Genomic DNA, 24,264 nt, shown 5'->3' with positions numbered 1-24,264 from the left:
AAAAACGACACAGTCTTATAACGTCTAATGATATGCACAAGTGGGCTAAATTCACACTGATGGTTGTGGTTGTGGTGGAGCCTTTGTCTGGTCCAACTGTTTCTAGGGGAGGGGCATTCTTTGTCTGTGTCACAGTTGGCCATCAACCCATTTGCATATACACATCACTTCACTGCCGTGATTTACGTCACCCATGTAGGGTCACATGATCATCAGTTATCAGCTCTTCATAATATATAGTGCTCCAAAGCCAGCAGTGACCTCTTCTATGGGCATGACTGTTGTTTTATCCTGTGAGCTTATAGCACTTCTGTTACATCCAAAGGTATTCATTTTATGACAGCTGTAAAATGCAAGATTATTTTCATGTGTAAAGAATAAGAGCGGACCTAAAATTTAACCCTGTGGGTCACGCTTCATGATATCTCCCCAGTCAATAAAGTTTCTCTTCTTACAGCACCGTTATAATTAATTATTGAACACGAATTTTCGTGTTCGTTATGGTTAAGAATGATTCAGACCAGTTGTTTGTAAACTAATCACGAATTCCATACAATACAAGCCGTTCTTAGTGGGTATCCACACAATAAAATATCAAATATATAAGACCCCCAGCTGAGCAGCCCTGCTGAAGTCCAAACTGTGACATGCTAAGGACGTTGTTTCTATTTCGGTGATACACATCTCTCGAGTTCAGTTGTCGCTGGAATATTGTGGACAAAGAGGTCAGAAAGGGAATTACACAATAATTATTTAGATTTTTCTGCTCCTTTTCTTATAAAGAGCCACTTTTTCTTTTTTTCAGACGACGTGTGAATCATGCCTCTAGTTTTGTATCACTGGCTTCCCAGCCCACCATCGAGGGCAGTTTTGACTACTGCTAAGGCCATTGGGGTCTCTGTCACTGTGAAAATCATCGATCTTTTTAAGAAGCAACACTTAACAGACGAGTATCTTAAGGTAAGAAGCAAGTAGTGAATTAAATATTCGTTATAGCCCCCAGGAGCCATAAACAGCATATCTGTGTTAAATGGCTCATTGACATTATGGTTGTGTGCAATCCATTTACACAAATGTGTCCTGTATACGTTTGTTTACAATTCCAAATTAGTTGCACAGTTTTGAAACACACATACACACACACACACACACACACACACACACACACACACACACACACACACACACGTTTACTAGTTCGTGTATGAAGAAAGAAGAGCCTTAAAAAACAAACGACAGTAATTTATTAAAATTTTCTTTGTTCATACATCAAGTTTGATTTTCACAATGGTGGTTGTGCACTATAATTGTGGTATTAGTAAGGTTCATAAATAGCCGATAGTGAATATATTCCTCGTAATTAATCAGTATAAATCTCATTATTATTATTATTATTATTACTATTCTTAACATTATTAGACTATGAACACATGACTGTGTTTATTGTCAGCATGACAGCTTCCTTAAAGAGTTGACTACTTGAGAAGGTAAAAGAACGGACCAATTACAGACCAATATCCGTAACATCGGTTAGCTGCAGAATTCTAGAGTATATTCTGAGTTCGAATATAATAATTTTCCTTGAGACTGAAAAGCTCATGTCCACCAATCAGCACAGCTTTAGAAAGGATCGCCGTGCGAAACCCAGCTTGATCTTCTCCCTCGTAAAATACCGTAAACTATGGATGAAGGGCAACAAGATTTCAGAAGAGCATTCGATACTGTACCCCACTGCAGACTGTTAACGAAGATATGTGCATACGGAATAGGCTCCCAGGTATGTAACTGGCTCGAAGACTTCTTAAGTAACAGAACCCAGCATGTTGTCCTCGACGCGACTATTCATCGGACACAGGGGTAACATCGGCAGTGTCCCAGGGAAGTGTGATAGCAACGTTCCTATATTCTATATACATATATGATCTGGCAGTCATGGCGGGCAGTTGTTCGCTGACGATGCCGTAGTGTACAGGAAGGTTGATGCAACATGACCTAGACCAAATTTCTAGTTGGTGTTATGAACGGCAGCTGACTCTTAATGTACAAAAATATAAGTTAATGTGGATGAGTAGCAAAAACAAACCTGTAATGTTCGGGATACAGCATTAGTAGTGTTCGGCTTGACACAGTCGCGTCGTTCAAATATCTGGGCATAAGGTTGCGAAGCGATATGAAATAGAAAGAGCATGTGAGGATTGTGGTAGAGAAGGCAAATGGTCGACTTCGGTTTATTGGGGGAATTTTAGGAAAGTGTAATTCATCTGTAAGTAGTCGTATGGTATTCTGCCTTATGGTAGGTCTTGTCATGGGTTAAGTCTCTTCCACTTTTGTCTGTCCATAGCCAGTCTTTTCATTTCTGAATATTTATCTCCTTTGATATTGTTCAGCATCTGATATCTTCTTTTTCCTCTTCCCCTTTTTTCCTCCACCATTCCTTCTATTCCTTCCTTAAATAAACAGCCCCTCCTCAAACAATGTCCAATCCAGTTCCGTTTTCTCTTTCTGATGACTTTCAGCATGTTTCTTCCTTCTCCAACTCTTATTAATACTTCTTCATTCCTTACATGGTCTACCCATTTCACTTTTTCCATTCTTCTCCCTATCCACATCTCTAGTGTCTCCAATATTCTTTCATCTTCCTTCCTCAATGTCCAGATCTCCGCACCATATGGTGCACCACTCCAGATGTAAAGGAGGTCGCATATACGATGATAGTTCGATTTATTCTTGAGTAATGCTCGAGTGTTTGGGATCCGCACCAGGTCGGATTGAAAGAAGACATCAAAGCAATTCAGAAGCGAGCTGCTAGATTTGTTACTGGTAGGTTCTATCAGCATGCAAATGTTATTGATATGTGTTGGGAGATCAAGTGGGAATCCCTGGAGGGAAGAAGACGCTCATTTCGTAGAAGACTTCTGAAAAAGTAGTTTGAGGCTCACTGCAGAACGATCCTACTTCTGCAAACATACATTCCGCGTAGGGACCACAAAGATAAGATACGAGAAATAAGGGCTCATACGGAGGCACAGAGACAGTCGTTTTTCCATCGCTCTATTTTCAGGTGTAGCAGGAAAGGAAAAAACTAGTTGTGGTATGGGGCATCCTCCGCCACGCACTGTACGGTGGCTTGTGGAGTATGTGTGTAGATGTACAGGGCTATTACAAATGACTGAAGCGATTTCATAAACTCACTGTAGCTCCATTCTTTGACATATTGTCACGACACACTACAGATACGTAGAAAAACTCAAAAGTTTTGTTAGGCTGAAGCCGCACTTCAGGTTTCTGCCGCCAGAGCGCTCGAGAGCGCAGTGAGACAAAATGGCGACAGGAGCCGAGAAAGCGTATGTCGTGCTTGAAATGCACTCACATTAGTCAGTCATAACAGTGCAACGAAACTTCAGGACGAAGTTCAACAAAGATCCACCAACTGCCAACTCCATTCGGCGATGGTATGTGCAGTTTAAAGCTTCTGGATGCCTCTGTAAGGGGAAATCAACGGGTCGGCCTGCAGTGAGCGAAGAAACGGTTGAACGCGTGCGGGCAAGTTTCACGCGTAGCCCGAGGAAGTCGACGAATAAAGCAAGCAGTGAGCTAAACGTACCACAGCCGACGGTTTGGAAAATCTTACGGAAAAGGCTAAAGCAGAAGCCTTACCGTTTACAATTGCTACAAGCCCTGACACCCGATGACAAAATTAAACGCTTTGAAATTTTGACGCGGTTGCAACAGCTCATGGAAGAGGATGTGTTCAGTGCGAAACTTGTTTTCAGTGATGTAGCAACATTTTTTCTTAATGGTGAAGTGAACAGACACAATGTGTGAATCTGGGCGGTAGAGAATCCTCACGCATTCGTGCAGCAAATTCGCAATTCACCAAAAGTTAACATGTTTTGTGCAATCTCACGGTTTAAAGTTTACGGCCCCTTTTTCTTCTGCGATAAAAACGTTACTGGACACGTGTATCTGGCCATGCTGGAAAATTGGCTCATGCCACAACTGGAGACCGACAGCGCCGACTTCATCTTTCAACAGGATGGTGCTCCATTGCACTTCCATCATGATGTTCAGCATTTCTTAAACAGGAGATCGGAAAACAGATGGATCGGTCGTGGTGGAGATCATGATCAGCAATTCATGTCATGGCGTCCACGCTCTCCCGACTTATCCCCATGCGATTTCTTTCTGTGGGGTTATGTGAAAGATTCAGTGTTTAAACCTCCTCTACCAAGAAATGTGCCAGAACTGCAAGCTCGCATCAACGATGCTTTCGAACTCATTGATGGGGACATGCTGCGCCGAGTGTGGGAGGAACTTGATTATCGGCTTGATGTCTGCCGAATCACTAAAGGGGCACATATCGAACATTTGTGAATGCCTAAAAAAACTTTTTGAGTTTTTGTATGTGTGTGCAAAGCATTGTGAAAATATCTCAAATAATAAAGTTATTGTAGAGCTGTGAATTCGCTTCAATCATTTGTAATAGCCCTGTAGATATATCCCACATAGGCTTTGTAGTAGCACTTATGACTCTTGGACTATTGCAAAGAAAATCTACCCATAGGCTGATCGAAAAACTGATCTGATTGTTTCCTTTTACAGTGAATTGGGGATTTTCATCAGCTCACGCATTCAGAATATGAATTCTCTTGTGAGATGTGACGCTAGGAGTAGCTTGCCTGTGAGACGAAAGATGGGGACAGTAGTATTTTGACCACATGGCTACCTGAAGTGTCGCTAGTTAGCTAGGTTGGAGAAGCTGGGCACTGGGTGCAGGTGTGCTTGTAAGATACGACTCACCACAGCTGATGTGGGTGAAATCCCTAGAGTGGGTGTGGGGCTGCTCTGTCGTTAGACAGCAGCAAGATGGAAGTTTCGATAGGGTGGAATAAAGAGATACTTAAAAACATATTTATGAAAAATATGTAACATGCTTTACAGATGTGCTATCAGAAAACCAGATACACTAAAAAATTGTAGTGATCAGATGAGCTGATTGCTACTTTGACCTTGACTCTAAACTACATACTTTAAAACTTTCAAATGTTTTAATTATAACAGGTGATAAAAATTAATAATAGATGAACCGATCATGGGTTTATGCATTCATGTTATGTCATATGATAGCCAATAATCCCAGTAATAACTACAACACATTACTTTTATTCACATGCATATACAGGGTGTTACAAAAAGGTATGGCCAAACTTTCAGGAAACATTCCTCACACACAAATAAAGCAAATATGTTATGTGGACATGTGTCCGGAAACGCTTAATTTCCATGTTCGAGCTCATGTTAGTTTCGTCAGTTGGCCCAATTGAAGGAAGGTAATGTTGACTTCGGTGCTTTTGTTGACATGCGACTCATTGCTCTACAGTACTAGCATCAAGCACATCAGTATGTAGCATCAACTGGTTAGTGTTCATCACGAACGTGGTTTTGCAGTCAGTGCAATGTTTACAAATGCGGAGTTGGCAGATGCCCATTTGATGTATGGATTAGCACGGGGCAATAGCCGTGGCGCGGTACGTTTGTATTGAGACAGATTTCCAGAACGAAGGTGTCCCGACAGGAAGACGTTCGAAGCAATTGATCGACGTCTTAGGGAGCACGGAACATTCCAGCCTATGACTCGCGATTGGGGAAGACCTAGAACGACGAGGACACCTGCAATGGACGAGGCAATTCTTCGTACAGTTGACGATAACCCTAATGTCAGCGTCAGAGAAGTTGCTGATGTACAAGGTAACGTTGACCACGTCACTGTATGGAGAGTGCTACGGGAGAACCAGTTGTTTCCGTACCATGTACAGCGTGTGCAGGCACTATCAGCAGCTGATTGGCCTCCATGGGTTAACTTCTGCGAATGGTTCATCCAACAATGTGTCAATCCTCATTTCAGTGCAAATGTTCTCTTTACGGATGAGGCTACATTCCCACGTGATCAAATTGTAAATTTTCACAATCAACATGTGTGGGCTGACGAGAATCCACACGCAATTGTGCAATCACGTCATCAACACAGATTTTCTGTGAACGTTTGGGCAGACATTGTTGGTGATGTCTTGATTGGGCCCCATGTTCTTCCACCCACGCTCAATGGAGCACATTATCATGATTTCATACGGGATACTCTACCTGTGTTGCTAGAACATGTGCCTTTACAAGTAGGCCACAACATGTGGCTAATGCGCGATGGAGCTCCTGCACATTTCAGTCGAAGTGTTCGTACGCTTCTCAACAACAGATTCGGTGACCGATAGATTGGTAGAGGCGGACCAATTCCATGGCCTCCACGCTCTCCTGACCTCAACCCTCTTGACTTTCATTTATGGGGGCATTTGAAAGCTCTTGTCTTCGCAACCCCGGTACCAAATGTAGAGACTCTTCGTGCTCGTATTGTGGACAGCTGTGATACAATACGCCATTCTCCAGGGATGCATAAGCGCATCAGGGATTCCATGCGACGGAGGGTGGATGCATGTATCCTAGCTAACGGAGGACATTTTGAACATTTCCCCTAACAAAGTGTTTGAAGTCACGCTGGTACGTTCTGTTGCTGTGTGTTTCCATTCCATGATTAATGTGATTTGAAGAGAAGTAATAAAATGAGCTGTAGCATGGAAAGTAAGCGTTTCCAGACACATGTCCACATAACATGTTTTCTTTCTTTGTGTGTGAGGAATGTTTCCTGAGAGTTTGGCCGTAGCTTTTTGTAACTCCCTGTATAGGCATCACAGATACTCATAGGCGCTTGCAGAAAGTCTATGGGGACCTGGCACTGAAAAAAGCATAGTTAGTCGTTGGGTGAGACATCTATCATCATCGCTACAAGGTCGCACAGAACTGCCTGATCTCTCTGATGCAGGATGTGACTCCTGCGGTTGGAACTTGCGGACACTCTCATCCAAGGTGATCGAGGTATCACAATCAAACACCTCACTGCATAGCTATATGTCTCTATTGGCTGGGCTGACACACTCTTTCACCAGTTGAGGTACTCGAAGGTGTGTGCCTCCTGGGTTCCTCGCCACGAAAAAGAAGACCATAAGGGCAACAGAGGACCTTCTGTGGGAATTTCTTCTTCTCCATGAGACCACAATGCACAAGTCTGCACACCTGAGAGGAACTCTCAAAACCTCATTGGACTATTCTTCCTCATCCACCTTACAGCCCAGATATCACACCCTCTGACTTCACCCAATGAAGGATGCACTCTGCAGAAAGCAGTAGGTGGGCAGTGGGGAGCTTACTGATGCAGCAAGACGTTGGCTCCAACGTCGACCAGCAGAGTGGTACTATGCGAGCATACAGGCCCTTCCAGTAAGGTGGTGTAAGGCTGTCGCATTGAACGAAGATAATGTTGAGAAATAGAGTTTTGTAGCCAAAAGTGTGGGGAATAATCTAATGTATTGGAATCCTGAGTAAAACCAACATGCTTTCAGAAAAAAAATGTGTTGCATTACTAACTGAACGCCCCTAGTATAAGAAACCATAGTTTGATGACTTAAGTTGTATTTGCAATTTTAGTCACATATGAACATACAGAACACGTCACAGACCAATCTACAAGTTGCTTCATAATTGGTTTTGTTCATACTACATAGGTGGTAGTGTTAGTTGTATTGACTCCCCGGGATAGGATTACTTTTGCCGTTTCGGGATACGACTGCTTTTCCCACTTCACTTCGATTTTATTTCGGGGTTGGTTGCCCCAATACAATTTCAAACTCAGAGCGTTTGGGCACAAGAGCTCTTTGCAATGTAGCAGCAGCGGCAACAACAGTGGTGTATACAGTAGAGTGGAGTAGTAAGGCACGGAAGCACATGTAAGTAGCTTTGTCAGTTGACGGTATCACATTGTGGTACAGAAGCAGTTCGCTTCCATTTGTTGCGTTAGCAGCGCAGCAGGGAGCAGCGGCAGGCAGGAGTGTACACTTGCCCATTCACGTGAAACTGGTTGCAAACACCACCTCATTTCTTGTCGAGTTGAGCGGTTCGCAAGGTGTGGGATCACATCTCAGAGCGGCAGCTGGTGGCAGTTACCCATCACCTTTGCAGTGCAGCAGTAGTGGACATGGGCATCACATCGTAGCCTGGCTTTGGGCCGTGTCCCTAGTAGAGTTGTAAAACTACCGTAGGCTATCATAAGTAAGCGTTGACTACGGTAGTTTTCCTAGTAGCTTTGGTAAGTTAAGAGCGTAAACGCGTTACTTGTATATTAGGTGTCCTGCATACCTATCAGGCATTACTTCCTTTCGATCACTTTGTCTGCAAGTTCAAGCAGTGTCTTACTAGATTCCCCTAAGAACTAAAAGCGGTCGACCGTCTATAAACTGAGTGAGAATATATAAACTGACACATAACTTATGGAACATTTTTGTTTTACGTAGTTCTCCTTTGGTCTGTTACTTAAAAATAAACAGTATTTATAGCGAAACTGAAGTAGTCAATGTTTAATTCAGGTTTTATTCGAAAACAGATGGTTTGTGACATGAAACAGAGGGACACTGTAGAAAAATTTTAAAAATTCGGATTTATTATATAGCGTTAGAAAACGCAATTTCCTCAAGAAACATAAAATCAAACAAAATGGCAAACAAATCAAACATTGCTTCAATACAGCTATCGCACTTATCAGTAATAAAATGAAACTTCTGCCTTTGATCATGATGAAGAACGCTCTTAAGTACAAAATAACAACAATAATTATACAGGTTTTTTATGTCTATGCATGTAAACTGTATTTGCATCAAAGTAACTGGTTCGGTACATAAAAGCGCAAAAGTTCCGCTATCAACTAATTTTGATTACTTATAAATTGCAATTTATATTTTCTAAGGATATAAAAATATACAACAGACTAACACTGAAAGATGTGCGGGGTTTTAATTATGTACAAAGCAAACAAATAAAAAACAAAGCCAAGTCCCTGGCTTTCATTTTCTCTCAACAATCTTTTATGTTTCTTTCCCTACCAACACTACCAACACTACTGGTAGTCGTACCATTTAATTTGTCATTTATGTGCTGTACCAAAACTACCGAACCGTAGATTTGGTAGAACGCAACTCTAGTCCTAACACAGCAGGCGGCTGTCCATACAACTAGAAGTGGCTTCCGTCATCGTAGGCAGCGTCTAATCATCACAGGCAGTGTCCGCGCATCAGACAGCGATCCACGTCGGGAGCATCATCTTGTCACTTCACTGGCGTTAGCTTCACGGCGCTAGTCGACGACAGCACCAACATCGACATCACTTGGCACCGGGTGCAGAGCACCAAGAAATAAATTTGCAGTAATTATGAATACATTGACTGAATATGGTAGCAACTTTGGGGAAATAAAATCTAGCTTTAGTAAATGAACTTCAGGAGATGAAGTTAAACTATGGGATATATAGAATCAAAAATTGGGGAAATATCTACATCTACATGAATACTCTGCATTTCACAATTAAGTGCCTGGCAGAGGGTTTGTCAACCACCTTCTATAGTCTATTCACCGAGAGCTGGGACGAAACACAAACAGTGTCACGTGAGCGACTACGCTCGTTTCCAGAGAAAGCATTCGGTGTTCACGTGATACGTAGGGGTGTGGAAAACCCTTGGGGCACACTTTGTAGCTGGCGGCGTTCGGCTGGCAGCCGAGCTGTCACAGCGGACCGTGAGAAACCTGGGCAACAATGTACGAAATAAATTTAACAATAATGTTAAACTGAGTTCATTCTGTCGAAGCAGATTTATTTTCATTCAGGTTGCTAACAAAACGCTCTATTCAAATACAATTAATTGTTAATTTTAATAAAATACCAGTAATAATAATGATAAAGGACGAAACAAGGTTCACTCTGTCGAACTTGAACTGTTTTCATTGAGTTTTATAACAAACCGCTCCTCTCTCTGCTCTATAATGCAGTCTAATTTCCACATTTGAGTTTCCACTTTTTCTACATGGAGGATGCACTTGTTCCAATCCTCTGCTTCTTCTAGCAGTACTTTCACTTCCGGCATTTTGTATGTTCTGTTTTTCGCTGCAACATAGCCTTTGATTCTGGCCCACACTAACTCGATGGCTTTTATTTACAGTGGTACGGAGGAATTCTGAGAACAGTTTTCCCTGCATTCTTCGCCATTTCTTCTATTGCCTATTCGTTGTGCGCTGTTCTGTGATTTTTAACTATATCTAAAAGTTCTTTCTTCAACATACCGTCTTCGAAATCGATGTTTTTAGATTTGAGTCACTCTGATATTTCGTGCTTATTGGAATTCGCATTGGGAACTTTTTCTTTTCTCCGAGAATGGTACGGCGCCTTGTCAAGAACAATAACTGCATTTTCCTGAAGCCGAGGAAGAACATCTTGAAACCACTTCTCGGAGGTTTCGGCGCACATCTCCTCATGATAATCTCCACTTTTCTTGGATTCGAAAGTCCACAAACATCCTTCAACGAACCCTGCTTTGCTGCCAATGTTTGCGATAATCAGACGTTCTTTACCTGATGGGTCCTTGCTTCCGGTGGATAATCCGGACAGAAACGTATGTTTTGAGGAATTTATAGTGTCATCTACCCAGACGTAACTTCGGGTATGTCCTACGTTCACCCACGTCTCGTCCAAATAGTAAATGGGTCTCCCTTCATCTCTCAACCGTTTAATGTTTCGAAGATAACGCCGCCTCCATAAAATCATGTCATCCCTGTCTATTAGCATGCTATCGCTCCCACGCCGGACATATTTGAAATTCATTTCTCTCAATAACTTATAAAATGTAGTTCTCCCAAAATTGCCCAGATCTGCATCTTCGTTCACGACTGTAAGCACTTTGTCAATTGTTGGCAATTCGTTACGAAAAAAAATTCGTGTACTTGGTATCGCATTTCTATCGAAGTCATCAATACTTTCAGAAAGTTTCTGTCGTAATTTTCCTTTCTTAGAAGACTTCAAGGATTGTGTGGCCTTCTACTCACTTATCACACGATACACTGAAGAACGTCCAACACCTGTAGCTGCAGCTGTTTTCGAAACAATGTCACTCATCGACTGCTCTGGATGTAACGTTCCGTTTTATACACATTAACCACCATGTGCTTCTCAGAAGAACTTAATGATTTCTTCTTTGCTTGCTTCTTTGGTGGACTCAGAACTGACACGTCGATCTCACTCGCTGAATCCGTGGATGACATAATGAGGACAGTCGTATGTGATGCTAATGAAATAAGTGAATATACGTATAAAATAAGAAACCATGCGATGCTATTGGATAAACAGTGAATCCTCAGCGTGACTACAAACACATACACTTACTCTAATAATCAACAAATAGCCTTTCAAGCGTCTTTACAGATGAACTTAAGATATCCTGAAATCGCCGCTGTACAACACCCACTAACGAGCTCACACCTGCAACTGAGACGGCCACACTGATTGAGCGCCGCGCCTGCGAACCGCACAATTCATCGCTCATAAAGGACAAACGGTTGCACCCATCGCATTCGAACAAACTACAAAATTAAGTTCAAACCTTTCCTGAAACGTTTCTCGCTTATACCCCCACAAAAATTTAAAGGGGAAAAGTTTGTCGCTTACTATATTTCGGATGATGATTTGCTAAAAGTTCTGCATCAGATGAGAGATTTTAATTTATTACTTCACTATTACTGACTCTATTGGGCAGAAAATTTACAGACGTCATCAAAATACAGTACTGAAGGCAATTAAAAAATTATTTTGCTGTGCGACACACAGTTTAGGAGATATGACGTGATAAATATAGAGTAACGCGAAAAAAACAACTTTTCCGAAAGCTTAAATATTTCTCTTTTTCAGTGACAATAAATTTTAATGTAATGTAAAAAAAAAGGTGTCGGAAGGTAGTTCTCGGATCACTTTATCATGTTCAGGTGCCAAATTATAAAAAACACTACTTTCATTTTTTTAATTTCTGACGCCCCTGCCTTGTACACCCCTCGACGGCAGCGCGCTGGTCACGCGCCTTGCCCTGTTTACAGTACGTCTCTTGTTTCGGTGAATGGAGTATAGCTACTTTTTTACCGTTCCACACTCAAAAGGCGCGCTGGAAAAACGAGCGCTTAAATCTTTCCGAGCGATCTCTAATTTCACTTATTTGATCATGATGATCATTTCTACTTATATAGGTGGGCGTCAACAGAGTATTTTCACAATGGAAGGACAAAGTTGGTGTTTGAAATTACACAAGAAGATACTGTCGGAGCGATAAACGCCTTTGTTTTATTGATAGCCATGCTAATACACGTATAATGTCTGTGGCACTATCTCTCCTATTTCGCGATAATACAAAACTAGCTGCCCTTCTTTGAACGTTTTCGATGTACACCGTTAGTCCCGTTCGATGAAGATGCTACACCGCACAGCAACACTCCAGAAGACGTCGGGCAAGCGTGATGTAAGCAGTCTCTTCAGTAGAAGTGCAGCCTTTTCTAAGCATTTTGCCAATAAATCACAGTCTTTGGTTTCCTTTCCCCACAATATTATCTACGCGACCGTTCGAATTTAAGTTATTCGTAATTGTAATCCGTAAATGTCTAGCTGAATTGCTCGGATAGGCGCGCCGGCCCTGGATCGAATCCTCCCGGCGGATTAACAACGAAGGCAGGTGTGCCGGCCAGCCTGGATGTGGTTTTTAGGCGGTTTTCCACATCCTGATAGGTGACTATCGCTCTGGTCCCCACGTCTCGACTCAGTTACACGACTTGCAGACATTTGAAATATGTTCACACTATTTCATGATTTACACTAGACGCAGACAGCTGGGGTACACCGATTCTGTCCTGGGGAGTACAGGGTGGTGGCAGTTGAATTGCAGTCTTTAGATTTATGTGATTTATTGTGTTACCGGAGTTTAGCGGAACTCTTTTAGTACTCATGTGGATGAATTCACAGTTTTCATTATTTAGAGTCAGTTGTCACTTTTAGCACGAACATATATCTTGTCTAAATCATTTTCAATTGGTTTTGATCATCTGATGACTTTACAAGACGGTAAATGACAGAATCATCTGCAGACAATCTAAGAGGACTGCTCAGATTGTCTCCTATGTCGTTTACGTAGATCAGGAACAGTAGAGGGCTTATAACACTTCCTCCGGGAACGCCAGATATTTCGATGACTTTCCGTCAGTTACTATAAACTGTGGCCTTTCTGAGCGGACGACACGAATCCAGATCCAATCACACAACTGAGGCGATACTCCTTAGGCACACAATCTGATTAGAAGTCTCTTGTGAGGAACGGCATCGAAAGCCTTCTAAAATCTAATAATGTGGAATTAATTTGACACCGCCTGTCGATAGCATTCATTACTTCGTCAGAATAAGGAGCTAGTTGTGTCTCACAAGTATGATATTTTCTAAATTTCTCAATAAATCGTTTTCTTCGAGGTAATTTATAATATTCGACCACAGTATATGTTCTAAAATCCTACTGAATCCAAATTTGACGAGTCCTTCCGCTGTTTAATTTTTCGGACGCTGGAGAACCTCTGTCCGTAACACGCTAGAAAAGTCAACTAAACAGTTTGTCAAATGGTACTCTACGAGATACAAAATTACTCGCAGAGAGGGGCATTAGCTCGCTGGATGCATTATTTGCTAAACCATAGCAGAAAATCATATTCACCATATATCTTATCATGTAGTAGGCTTCCATTTCTAGCAGGCTAGACACAACGATACATAACCGGAGTTGCGAGTAGTTTAGTCTAACACATTACCACTGAAACTGCAGCGCAATACAGCTCTAACCACACAAAACTGACTGCTTAGCCTAAAGTCGTGTTCACACCGAACGGGCCGCGTCACGCAGCGCAGAACGGCGCAGAACCGCGCACAATTGAGCAGACTGTTTGTAGGTGCGGAACATGGTTCCGATGTAGGCCAGCGCTCGTCAGTGAAAACGGAAGACGAAACTTTGAAAACTCTAAATGTTGGTTTCGTAGACGTCTATCACCAGCTTATGGGAGGAAAAGTATGTTGTAAGAGGTTATAATAAATGAATTGGGTTCTGAACAGGTGATAAATGACATGATTATTGCCAGCATAAAATATGTTGTTGTTGTGGTCTTCAGTCCTGAGAACTGAAATATATTTGCAGTCAAAGCGAACACTTATGTTTTGTCACATAGCTTTTTCTTTGCTGTGACTATGTGCCAGAGAGCAGGTATATTTATATACATTGCTAGAACCAGTCTAACACTTGTGATCAATTAGACTGTCGTTGGTAATATAACCCGAAGCAGTAATAACTCCTTCTCGTAGCACTGTTCCTACAGTAGAGAATTGATGGCATTACCATCCCCAGTGATAACACGAGGAAGACTTACAGGATGTAATGAAGAGAATGAGGAGTCTACTGACCACAGGATACGGAAACCTAAGGAAGACGAAAGTAATGAGGAGTAACAGAAATCAGAGTAGGTGAGAAACTTACCATCGAAACCACGAAGTAGACGAAGTGAAATAATTCTGCTGTCTTGGAAGCAAAACAACATGTGACCGAAAAAGCAAGGACATAAAAGGCACGTCTTATGGGAGTGAATAATGGACTGTGGGGAAACCTGAAAAGAAAAGGATCAAAGTGTTTGAGATGTGTTGATACAGAACTATATTCCAAATTAGATGGACTGACAAAGTAAGAAGTGCAGCTGTTCTCCTCAGAATCGGTGAGAACAGAAACATGTAGAACAAATTGACAACAACACGGGAGACGATGATAGGACATGCGTTAAGAAATCAGGGAATATCTGCGATTGAACTAGAGGAAGCAGGAGGAAGTAAACACAGTAGCAGAAGAGAGAAGTTGGGATATATCCAACAAATAACTTAACTGAGGTTGTTGAGTACCAGTGCCTCAGCCCCCCCCCCCCCCCCCCCTCCCTGGAAAAAAGAGTATAGGACGTTTGTATCCAGAATACTTTGAACACTTGGTCTGTTTTACTGAAGCCGTAGGCGTCCGCAAGAGGGGGCACTTGCGTCCACTCTTCCATCTCCGTGATCTGGACTACTGAGTTATTCTTCATTATAGAATTCTCCTTCACCAAGGACAACCATAAAATCTCTAGGGTGTAAGTTTTTTGGTCACCTATAAAATTTAGTTCTTGTAGCCTGACACGTCTCGAAACTGATCAGCTCATTTCTATAACAAATGGCAGTTTTAGAGTCTTGTCCTCCGCCATCACTCCTGGATAAATTTCAGTAGAGGGCCGTCATTCAACCAATGGTAATGAAACAGTACACTAATTAAACAAATGCAGTGAATAATAGAGAAAGAATGGCAATAACACTGCGTTTTTTCAATTCCTAATTCCTTTAAATTTTTGGTATACTTCTCCAAAGTAGCCACGCAAAGCATCTCAGTGACTGCTCCTGACAAGTGCGGCGCTCTTAATGATGCACTGGAAAAGTATGTATTCTTTATTTAAAATTTCCCTTACTACCAGTAAAACATAGGAGGCAAAATTATGAAGTGTGTTCAATAATTAATGCAACACGTTTTTACTGAAAGCAGGTTGGTTTTATTCAGTATTCCAATACACGATACCATACCCGAATATTCTGGCTCCAAAACGCTATTTTTCAACATAATCTCCAGACAGTGCGTCGGCTTTGCGCCACCTTACTGGGAAGGCCTGCATCCCCGCATGGTACCACCCTACTGGTCGACGTAGGAGCCAACGTATTGTTGCATCAGTAATCTGCCCAATCCACCCACCGTTTCCACCGAGTACGTCCTTCATTGAGCCAAACAGATGGAAGTCAGAAGGTGCGAGATCCGGACCGTCTGGTGGATGAGGAAGAACAGTCGGATGAAGTTCTGTGAGCTATTCTCGGCTGCTCAGACTTGTGTGAGGCTTGCGTTGTCATAGAGAAGGAGAAGTAAGGGTTTTTTTTTATGGCGACGATCATGCTGAAGTCGTTTATTCAATTTCCTGAGGGTAGTACAGTACACATGAGTTGATCGCTGCACCACGAGCGAGAATCAAACAGAACAACCCCTTCAGGTTCCCTGAAGACCATTGCCATGATTTCACTAGTTGAGAGTGCGGCTTACCTTATTTGGATTTCCGTTTTGTCCTCGATTCGAAGTGATGAGCCCATGTTACATCGCCTGTGGCGATGTTCGGAAAAAAAAATGTCATGAGCCTTATAATGCGCAAGCAGTTCCGGCACAGTTGGCCTGTTGTTACTCCTTATGGTCTTCTGTTAGGCTGTGAAGAACCCAACCCAAGGGCACACAGCTTTGAGTGGTGGCAATAGAAGGAAAGCTGAAGTTTTAAATTTCACGTTTAAGAAATCATTCACACAGGAGTATCGAACAAACATACTGTTACTTGACTGTCGCACAGACTCCCACATGCAGTAATAGAAGCAGGCATCCATGGTGGGGAGAAGCAACTGAAAGAGCCGTAAACAAATAAGTCGCCAGGTCCAGACGGAATCCCAGTTCAGTTTTACACAGACTACTGCGCCGAATTGGCCCCTTACTTAGCTTTCATTTATCGCGAATCTCTCACCCAACTCAAAGTCGCAGGTGACCGGAAAAAAGCGCAGGTGACTCCTGTATATAACAAAGGTAAAAGAGTGGCACCCTTATGATTACAGACCAGTATCATCGGTCTGCTGCAGAATTCTCGAACGCACTGTGAGTTCGAATATAACAAATTTCCTCGAGACAGGATAGCTTCTGACCACAAATCAGAGCGGATTTAGAAAGCATCGCTCATGCGAAATTCAACTTGCTCTTCCCTCACATAAGCTACAAACCATCAATGGAGCGCAACAGGCAGATTCCACATCCCTAGATTTCCGGAAAGCGTTTGGCACGGTGTCCCACTGCAGATTGTTAACGAAGGTACGAGCATGCGGAATAGTCCCAACGTTAACCTCGACGGCGAGTGTTCATCAGATGCAAGGGAATTGTCAGCAGTGCCACAGGGAAGTGTGACAGGACAGCTTTTATTCTCTGTACACATATATGACCTGACGGACAGGGTGAAGCAATTTACGGTTGTTTGGCGATGACGCTGTGGCGTATTAGAAGGTGTGGTCGTTGAGTGGCTGTAGGAATATACAAGATGACTTAGACAGTATTTTTAGTTAGTGTGTTGAATGGTAGCTTTATATAACTGTAGAAAAATGGAAGTTCGAGCCCAATCCCGGAACTAGCACGTGTAAGTAGGCTGTTTAGGTTTTTATGTTGGTAACGTCACGTAGCACTCTGTATGAAAATCTCTGACTGTGCTGTGTGCAGTCTGTGGCTGGTTTGCGTTGTTGGAATTTGCTATTGTAGTGTTGGATAGTTGGCTGTTAACAGTGCGTAGCGTTGCTCAGTTGGAGGTAAGCCGCCAGCAGTGGTGGATGTGGGGAGAGAGATGACGGAGTTTTGAGAGCGGATGATCAGGACGTGTGTCCATCAGAGACAGTAAATTTGTAAGACTGGATGTCATGAACTTTATATATATATATATATATATATATATATATATAATGACTTAGGAACACTATTAAGGTAAATACATTGTTTGTTCTTTATCAAAACCTTTCATTTGCTAACTATGCCTATCAGTAGTTAGTGACTTCAGTAGTTAGAATCTTTTATTTAGCTGGTAGTATTGGCGCTCGCTGTATTGCAGTAGTTCGAGTAATGAAGATTTTTGTGAGGTAAGTGATTCATGAAAGGTATAGGTTATTGTTAGTCAGGGCCATTCTTTTGTAGGGATTATTGAAAGTCAGATTGCGTTGCGCTAAAAATATTGTGTGTCAGTTTAGTGATGATCAAAATAAGTAAAGAGAGAAATGTTTGAGTACGTTCAGTTTTGCTCAGCTGTTTGAAAATCAAATAATGTAGAGGTTTATCAGCACAGTCATTCATAAATTTTTCTAAGGGCACGTTTCACACGTGAGGATTGTAGTAGAGAAGGCGAATGGTCTGCTTCGATTTATTGGAACAATTTTAGGAACGTGTGATTCATCTGTGAAGGAGACCCAAGTAGAACACTAGTGCCAACCATTTTCTAGTACTGCTTGGGTGTTTTGTATTCCCAACAGGCAGGATTAAAGGAACATATAGAAACAATCCAGAGTTGGGCTACTATATTTGTTACCGGTAGTTCCGAACAACACAAGTATTACAGAGGTGCTTCTGGGACTCAACTTGGTGTCCAGGGTGGGAAGGTGACTTTCTTTTCAAGGAACTCTACTGACAAAATTTAGAGAACCGGCGTTTGGAGTTGACTGCAGAATGATTCTACTGCCACTAACGTACATTTCGCGTAATGATCAGAAAGATAAAGAAAGAGAAATTAGGGCTATTTGGAGGCATACAGAGAGTCGCCTTCCTCTCGCTCTGTTTGCAATTGGAACAGGAAAGAAAATGATTAGTAGTGGTATGTGGTGCCCTCCATCATACAACGTAGAGTGGTTTGTGGAGTTTATATGTAGATGTATATTATCTGAAAAGTTTACTTTCACACCACTCAACTTTCGTGTAGATTTATTGCTCCAATAGACAAACTGTAGAAGGCTGTTAAACACAATACAGCTGCTGTTCTGTAAACTATCTAATAGTTTACAACACTTAAAGGAATTTGGGACAGAGTTCGAGTATTGTAAACACACTTTGTTGGCATTTAATACACTTAGCCTGTCTTCCATAGGGTGAAAAACACTGTAGCCATAAACCAAGGTTGCAATCCAGTAACAGCATATTCTTTAGCCAAGGAAGACATAAAAGTGTCTCACAGATATTGTAAGGCTTTTGTGAGTGTGACGAAGTGAACTACTTCCAAGAGCAGTCAAATGAAGTCCTAAACTGTTAAGCTATGCAGTAATATATGAACCTTTATGCCACAGAAAACAAACTGGAAATGGTATCTGACCATGAATATTTAACATAATAGTCACGTACAATAATATAGTTGCAACTAGAATGAATTTTACATAGCTACCTGTTACAATAAATAAAATTTTGTTTTTACATTTGATCGTCAATGTTGAGTGCCTGTTGGGCGTAGAGCTGAAGTTTGTAACTGAAAACATTGACGATCAAATGTAAAATCAAAATTTATACGCTAGTGAATGCTCATGCTCCAACAAATATTGACAATAAAAAAAAAAAAAAAACCGAACAAAGTACAGACTTTCTGGGAAGAACTAGAAGACACGATTCAGAAAAAAATTAAGTGTCGTGTAATATTTTGTGTAATGTAATATCTTGTATTGACACCTTTTATTAACCTGACACGTTCCACATCATTACGAAACGTCGTATTCTTGATCTATGGAACAAGTACTAATCTAATCTACTCCGTTATATTTGTTCTAACAATAAAGGCTGTACCTAATAGAGGGCATTTTCCAAAGATATAATCTGCTGGTTTTCCTTTATAAATTCTGTAATTGCGCATTTCAAAAGAATTCTCATCAGTACGACGAGTTTCTTATAGTGCCAGAATTTGGATATTATGTTGTTCAAGTGCTTCAGTCAGTTCTTGATGTTTTCCTGTTTTGATCAGTGAGTTAATTTCTTCTTGAATTTGAGTTTTTCAGGGTCTTTCGATTTGTTTATATATTTCATTATTATTAAAATCCGAGATATCTGTGGCCCATTAACAGTAAAAGTGTCAGTAAATTACGTATGGAAGTCAAAGACAGTAACAAACTTTGACCCCTCCCAGAATCAGGCCCCAGATCTGCGCCTAACATGGGCCTCACTTTGTGTAGACGGAGATTCACGGCAATTGTCAAGGATGCGAGGCACACACTGGCTGTCTGAGTCAGCTGCTCAGCTCGTGCCACAAATTGCACAGCACCAGAAACGGTCCCGGTGGTAATCACTTTTCATAAAATAATCTTTATCAGGCTGAACACCACAGCGGACAGTGTTAACGGTTAATACAACCCACCTCAGCTGTATTGATACACATACATTCATATTCATATACACATATTCATCGACAAACTGTCGTAAAATAAAATAGTATCTCTGCTATTGGCTTATAGCTTCAACCACTGCAGTTGAGTATGTTCCGTCTGATACATAATGATTGGTTATAGATTTGAAAGACTAATTAAAAATACTTTTCTGGACCATTCGAATCAGAATACATGTTAAGAATATGCTTTTCACCTAATATCGTAATTAGGAAGTACCTTACTATCATGTATTCCATATTATATTTCACTAATATAACAGGTAACTCCGCAGTATATTTAGAAAATGATCATGCGTAACAGCAGCTGCTGACTTGCCCTGCCCCACCTGACCCCTAATTTCATGCAAAGAAATAGTAGTTATTTTTAATGATATGCAATTGAAAAACATGAATAATTCACTTAACTGTTCGTGTCGTCTCAGAGCATTTATATCCCACAGTCGACATCAACAAGTCTGCAAAATACAATGGCGTCACAGCAGAGAAGAAATGAAGTGTCTCGGTTTGAACAAAACAGTTCAGAGTAGAATATATGTACATTTAAAGCCGATTATATATATGATATTTTCTCAAATCCATGGATCAATTTCAACAAAATTTGGCATACAAACCAAACGTCATGAGTATCAGCACTATGCAGTTCAGAACTTCCTGGCTCCAATACAAGTGGAAATATGGGCAGAAATGCGTTTTTAAAGCTCTTGCCATATAGCGCTTGCCTACCACAACAGGCATATCGTTTGGTAATAGTATCAGTCTGCTTCATCGACATGTTTTGGAGGGAAGCTTAAAAATCAGGGGAACAACTGTTTTCCAGTGCCAGGTGTATAGGCTGCCTTGCATGATGTGTGTTGTATTGTAGTAGTATCAGCCTGCTTTATCGACCTGCTTTGCATGCCAGCCTATATGTCAGGAGTAGAAAACGGTCTTCAAGCCTCTGATGTGCAGGTTGGCTGTCCTTCAAAATGGGTTTGTTGTGGAAACAGTGCCAGCCTGCTTTATCAACACGTTTTACAGGAACTACAAGTGCAGATAAGCATGTCTCAGGGAAAGTTGAGATGTATGGAGGAGGCGATGGACAGATAGATGGTACAGGACGGGATGGATAGGGAGAGAGGGATAGGAGGAGATGGAGAGAGAGAGGGGGCAAGAGGGAATGGACAGGGAGAGGGGGAAGAGGAGATAGATAGAAAGGAGTATGAGGATGGGTAAGTGGACATAGAGAGGATTGTAGGAGATGGACAAAGAGTGGGGCGAGGATGGCACGGACATAGAAAAGGAGATGTACACCTAGAGGTGCTAGGAGGAGATGGTTAGACAGAGGGAGATGCAGGAGACAGTTAAAAGGTTTAGTGGGGTAGAAGGCAGGTGGAAAAGGACGAGGAGGGAGTAGGAGATAAATTGAGAGGAGTATATAGACAGAGAGACTGGGAGGAAGATATAGTGAGGTACAAGTGTGTGAGCAGAAGGACAAAGAGATGGGAGGAGGAGATGGAGAGATACAGAGAATGGGGAGGAAGAGGTAGACAGATAGAGGTGGGATAATGAGGTGGACACAGAGACAGAGGGAGAGGTGGACACAGAGAGGGGGAGGTGAGTGCAATATAAACTGTCGACTGCATGTGTGAGCGAAGATACAGGGAAGAGGCTAGTGTGTTCATGTACAGCCAGTGTTCCTGCCACATAGAACAGAACGAAACTCCATACAGAACAATAACAGGGAAGAGAATGGCGAACGTCATTCAAACCAAGAGCATCTCGCAAAAACTTTGCATTGACTGGTGGCCAAACCAAATACCACAGTTGGCCAAACCAAATACCACAGATGCGAATTAACTAAAGCAAAATTATTGTGAGCAAAAAATGAAAATGGACAGGCAACTCTCAGTGTGTATCAGGGCGTTTTATAAAACTGCTTTGTTGCCAGTACCATTGTTCGCTCCTGGGCTTGTGATTTGACGTATAAATTTGTTACATGTACAGCTGGAGCTCATCCACCTTAAATTGTTTATCTCAACTGTCTTATCGTTGACACAACCACTTTGTTGTTTCCTTGGCCATCTTCGTTTACACAGAAGTCATGGTTTGATTTTAAGTAACCACATCTCTATTTTATTAAAATCTCAGCAATATCTTGCGTTATATTGAGATCCCTAAGATAATAGTAACCTGCACGGAGTTCTTGTAGTGCACTAGTACATAGCTGCACCCTCTGGTGGCAATCACATACAGGTGCAGTCATGTCTCTGTAATACGAGAAATAAGACATGTGAAGGTTTGAAAACGTCAGCAAGTCTCAGTTTGTTTGAGATCTTTATGACTAAGCGTAGGCACGTATTTTAGCATAATGCACCTGATGTCACACGCATATGGCAAGTAGAGTGGGGGAGGGATAGGACGCAGCCATTTATGGAGTTTAAAACAGATAGAATAGCTACATTTAACGATCATACGTTTGCCAAAGTGGTACACTTGAAGTTCTATACGCAAATTCGCTAGAATATGGAAAATAGTTGTCATCTGCCACTAAAGACGATGTGGAATGTCTTAACAACATAACTATGCAAGAAATAATAGGCAATATTAACATTTTTTCAGCTACAAGAAGTGTTGCACTGTGTGTGGGCAAGTGCAGTGTCTGATGTACAGGTTCCAGTGTCATGGAGGCAGCCTCTGATCGCTGCATAACCTGCGTCCTGATCATTGGGTTCTGGCAGATTGTGTATCAGTTTTAGCTAAACTATCACGACTTTTTAAAAAAATGGTACAGATTATTTAGACATGGAAATAACATAGTGGCTCTTAATTTGAAGGTCAGTTGGCCTAGCACAAAAAGATCGGACCATAGACGCCGCTAGTCTTTAAAGTTACATCACATGAGGTTACAGTTGTTACACTTATCGTTAGCAGAATAAATATAGCCTCGGTGATCTGCGACAATGCTTGGCTAAACGTCTGTCGGAATAACAATCAGATATTGTGCTGATCGTTTATGGGTTCGCAGCAAGGTGGTACGAATTGTCGTTCAGGGTCGGCTGGGACCGTTTTCGGCAGAAAGATGAGCAGGAAGTCGTTAAGAGTCGATCTTAAGGTTTTGCCATAATGTGTGTTCCTTAAGGTGTATGGAGAATATTTAACATTGACTCAAGTTTAAGGAATGTCGGCCAGGATTGAGTCATTTATGAACGTGTTACTGGAATCTCGTGGCATGATTTCATTATTCTGATGCAATAACTACTACTGACAAAAGGAAATAATAAGTGAATGGTAGTATCTTAAGTCCGCCTTGCATTCTGGCCCTCACTGCAAAGTGTACTTTAATCTGTAACTTAGATCAGCAGTGTCAATAAGTGAGTCACGTTTGTTTTGTACTATAATAGAAGAAATGTTTGTATATTTTGATTAATAATACAGTCATCTCTTGGTTTCCTTTGAATGCTATTTTACTTTGATACAAAAATCGAACCACAGCCATTGTCAGGTGCACCTTAAACTGTAAGTTAGATCAGTAGTGACAATAAGTGAGTCGTGTATGTTTTGTAAGGTTACAGAAGAAATATTTACGTTTGGTTTCTTTAATGTGCTATTTTACTTTTATACAAAGATCGAACCACGGTCGTCGCCAAGTGTATAGTAAACCTGTGAGTTAGACCAGTTGTGTCATTAGGTGAGCCACAAGTGTTTTTTACTATTGTAGAACACGGATAAAGACAATTTTGGTGTGAGAATAACATTGTGATAGTTAATTTGAGGGTTGATTGTGCCTTGCAACAAGTGGGTACAGAGACAGAAGAACAGTCATGTTTATTCGCCAAGTGAGGTACAAGAAACGAGATGACCAACTTTGGGGTACATACTGACTGGCTGTTTTGCTTTAATGGCCAGTAAAATAATATGTTGTGACTGGGAGATCTAAATATATGTGTGCTTAGCCAGAAACTATCTGACTGGCTTATCCGGGATAAGAAGATGGAACCACAGTCGAACTTAGGGATCAAGTGTAAATTAACCTGCAACTTAGATCAGTAGTGGCAATCAGTAAGGCATATTTGTTTTTTACTGTTATAGCAGGAATCCGTACGTATTTTGTTGAATAATACAGACAATTTTTGGTCTCTTTAAAATTCTGTCTTATTTTGGTTCAAAAATCGAAACAAAGTCGTCGCCAAGTGTACCTTACTCTGTAAGTTGTGTATGTTGTAGACTTCTTGCCAAGTTTCCCCTTCAAGACTTGCTTTAAACGTCTGCATTCCATTCGGAAACATATCTCCAAAGCCTTTCGTCTCTACT

The 24,264-nt window shown here is 41.4% G+C and overlaps 1 protein-coding gene across 1 annotated transcript in view; it reads left to right on the top strand.

Annotated features, from left to right (window-relative positions):
* The window catches only part of LOC124805200 (glutathione S-transferase 1-like), a 112,574-nt gene that overhangs the window by 19,061 nt on the left and 69,249 nt on the right, over window positions 1-24,264 (top strand). Inside the window, exon 2 of the mRNA XM_047265696.1 lies at window positions 806-960. Coding sequence (XP_047121652.1) covers window positions 820-960 — 141 coding nt within the window. The 5' untranslated portion in view covers window positions 806-819. The remainder of the gene's footprint in view (window positions 1-805; window positions 961-24,264) is intronic.

This window comes from Schistocerca piceifrons, chromosome 7, assembly GCF_021461385.2.
Source record: "Schistocerca piceifrons isolate TAMUIC-IGC-003096 chromosome 7, iqSchPice1.1, whole genome shotgun sequence".
Lineage (NCBI taxonomy): Eukaryota > Metazoa > Arthropoda > Insecta > Orthoptera > Acrididae > Schistocerca > Schistocerca piceifrons.
This window is presented reverse-complemented; position numbering and strand designations above follow the sequence as displayed.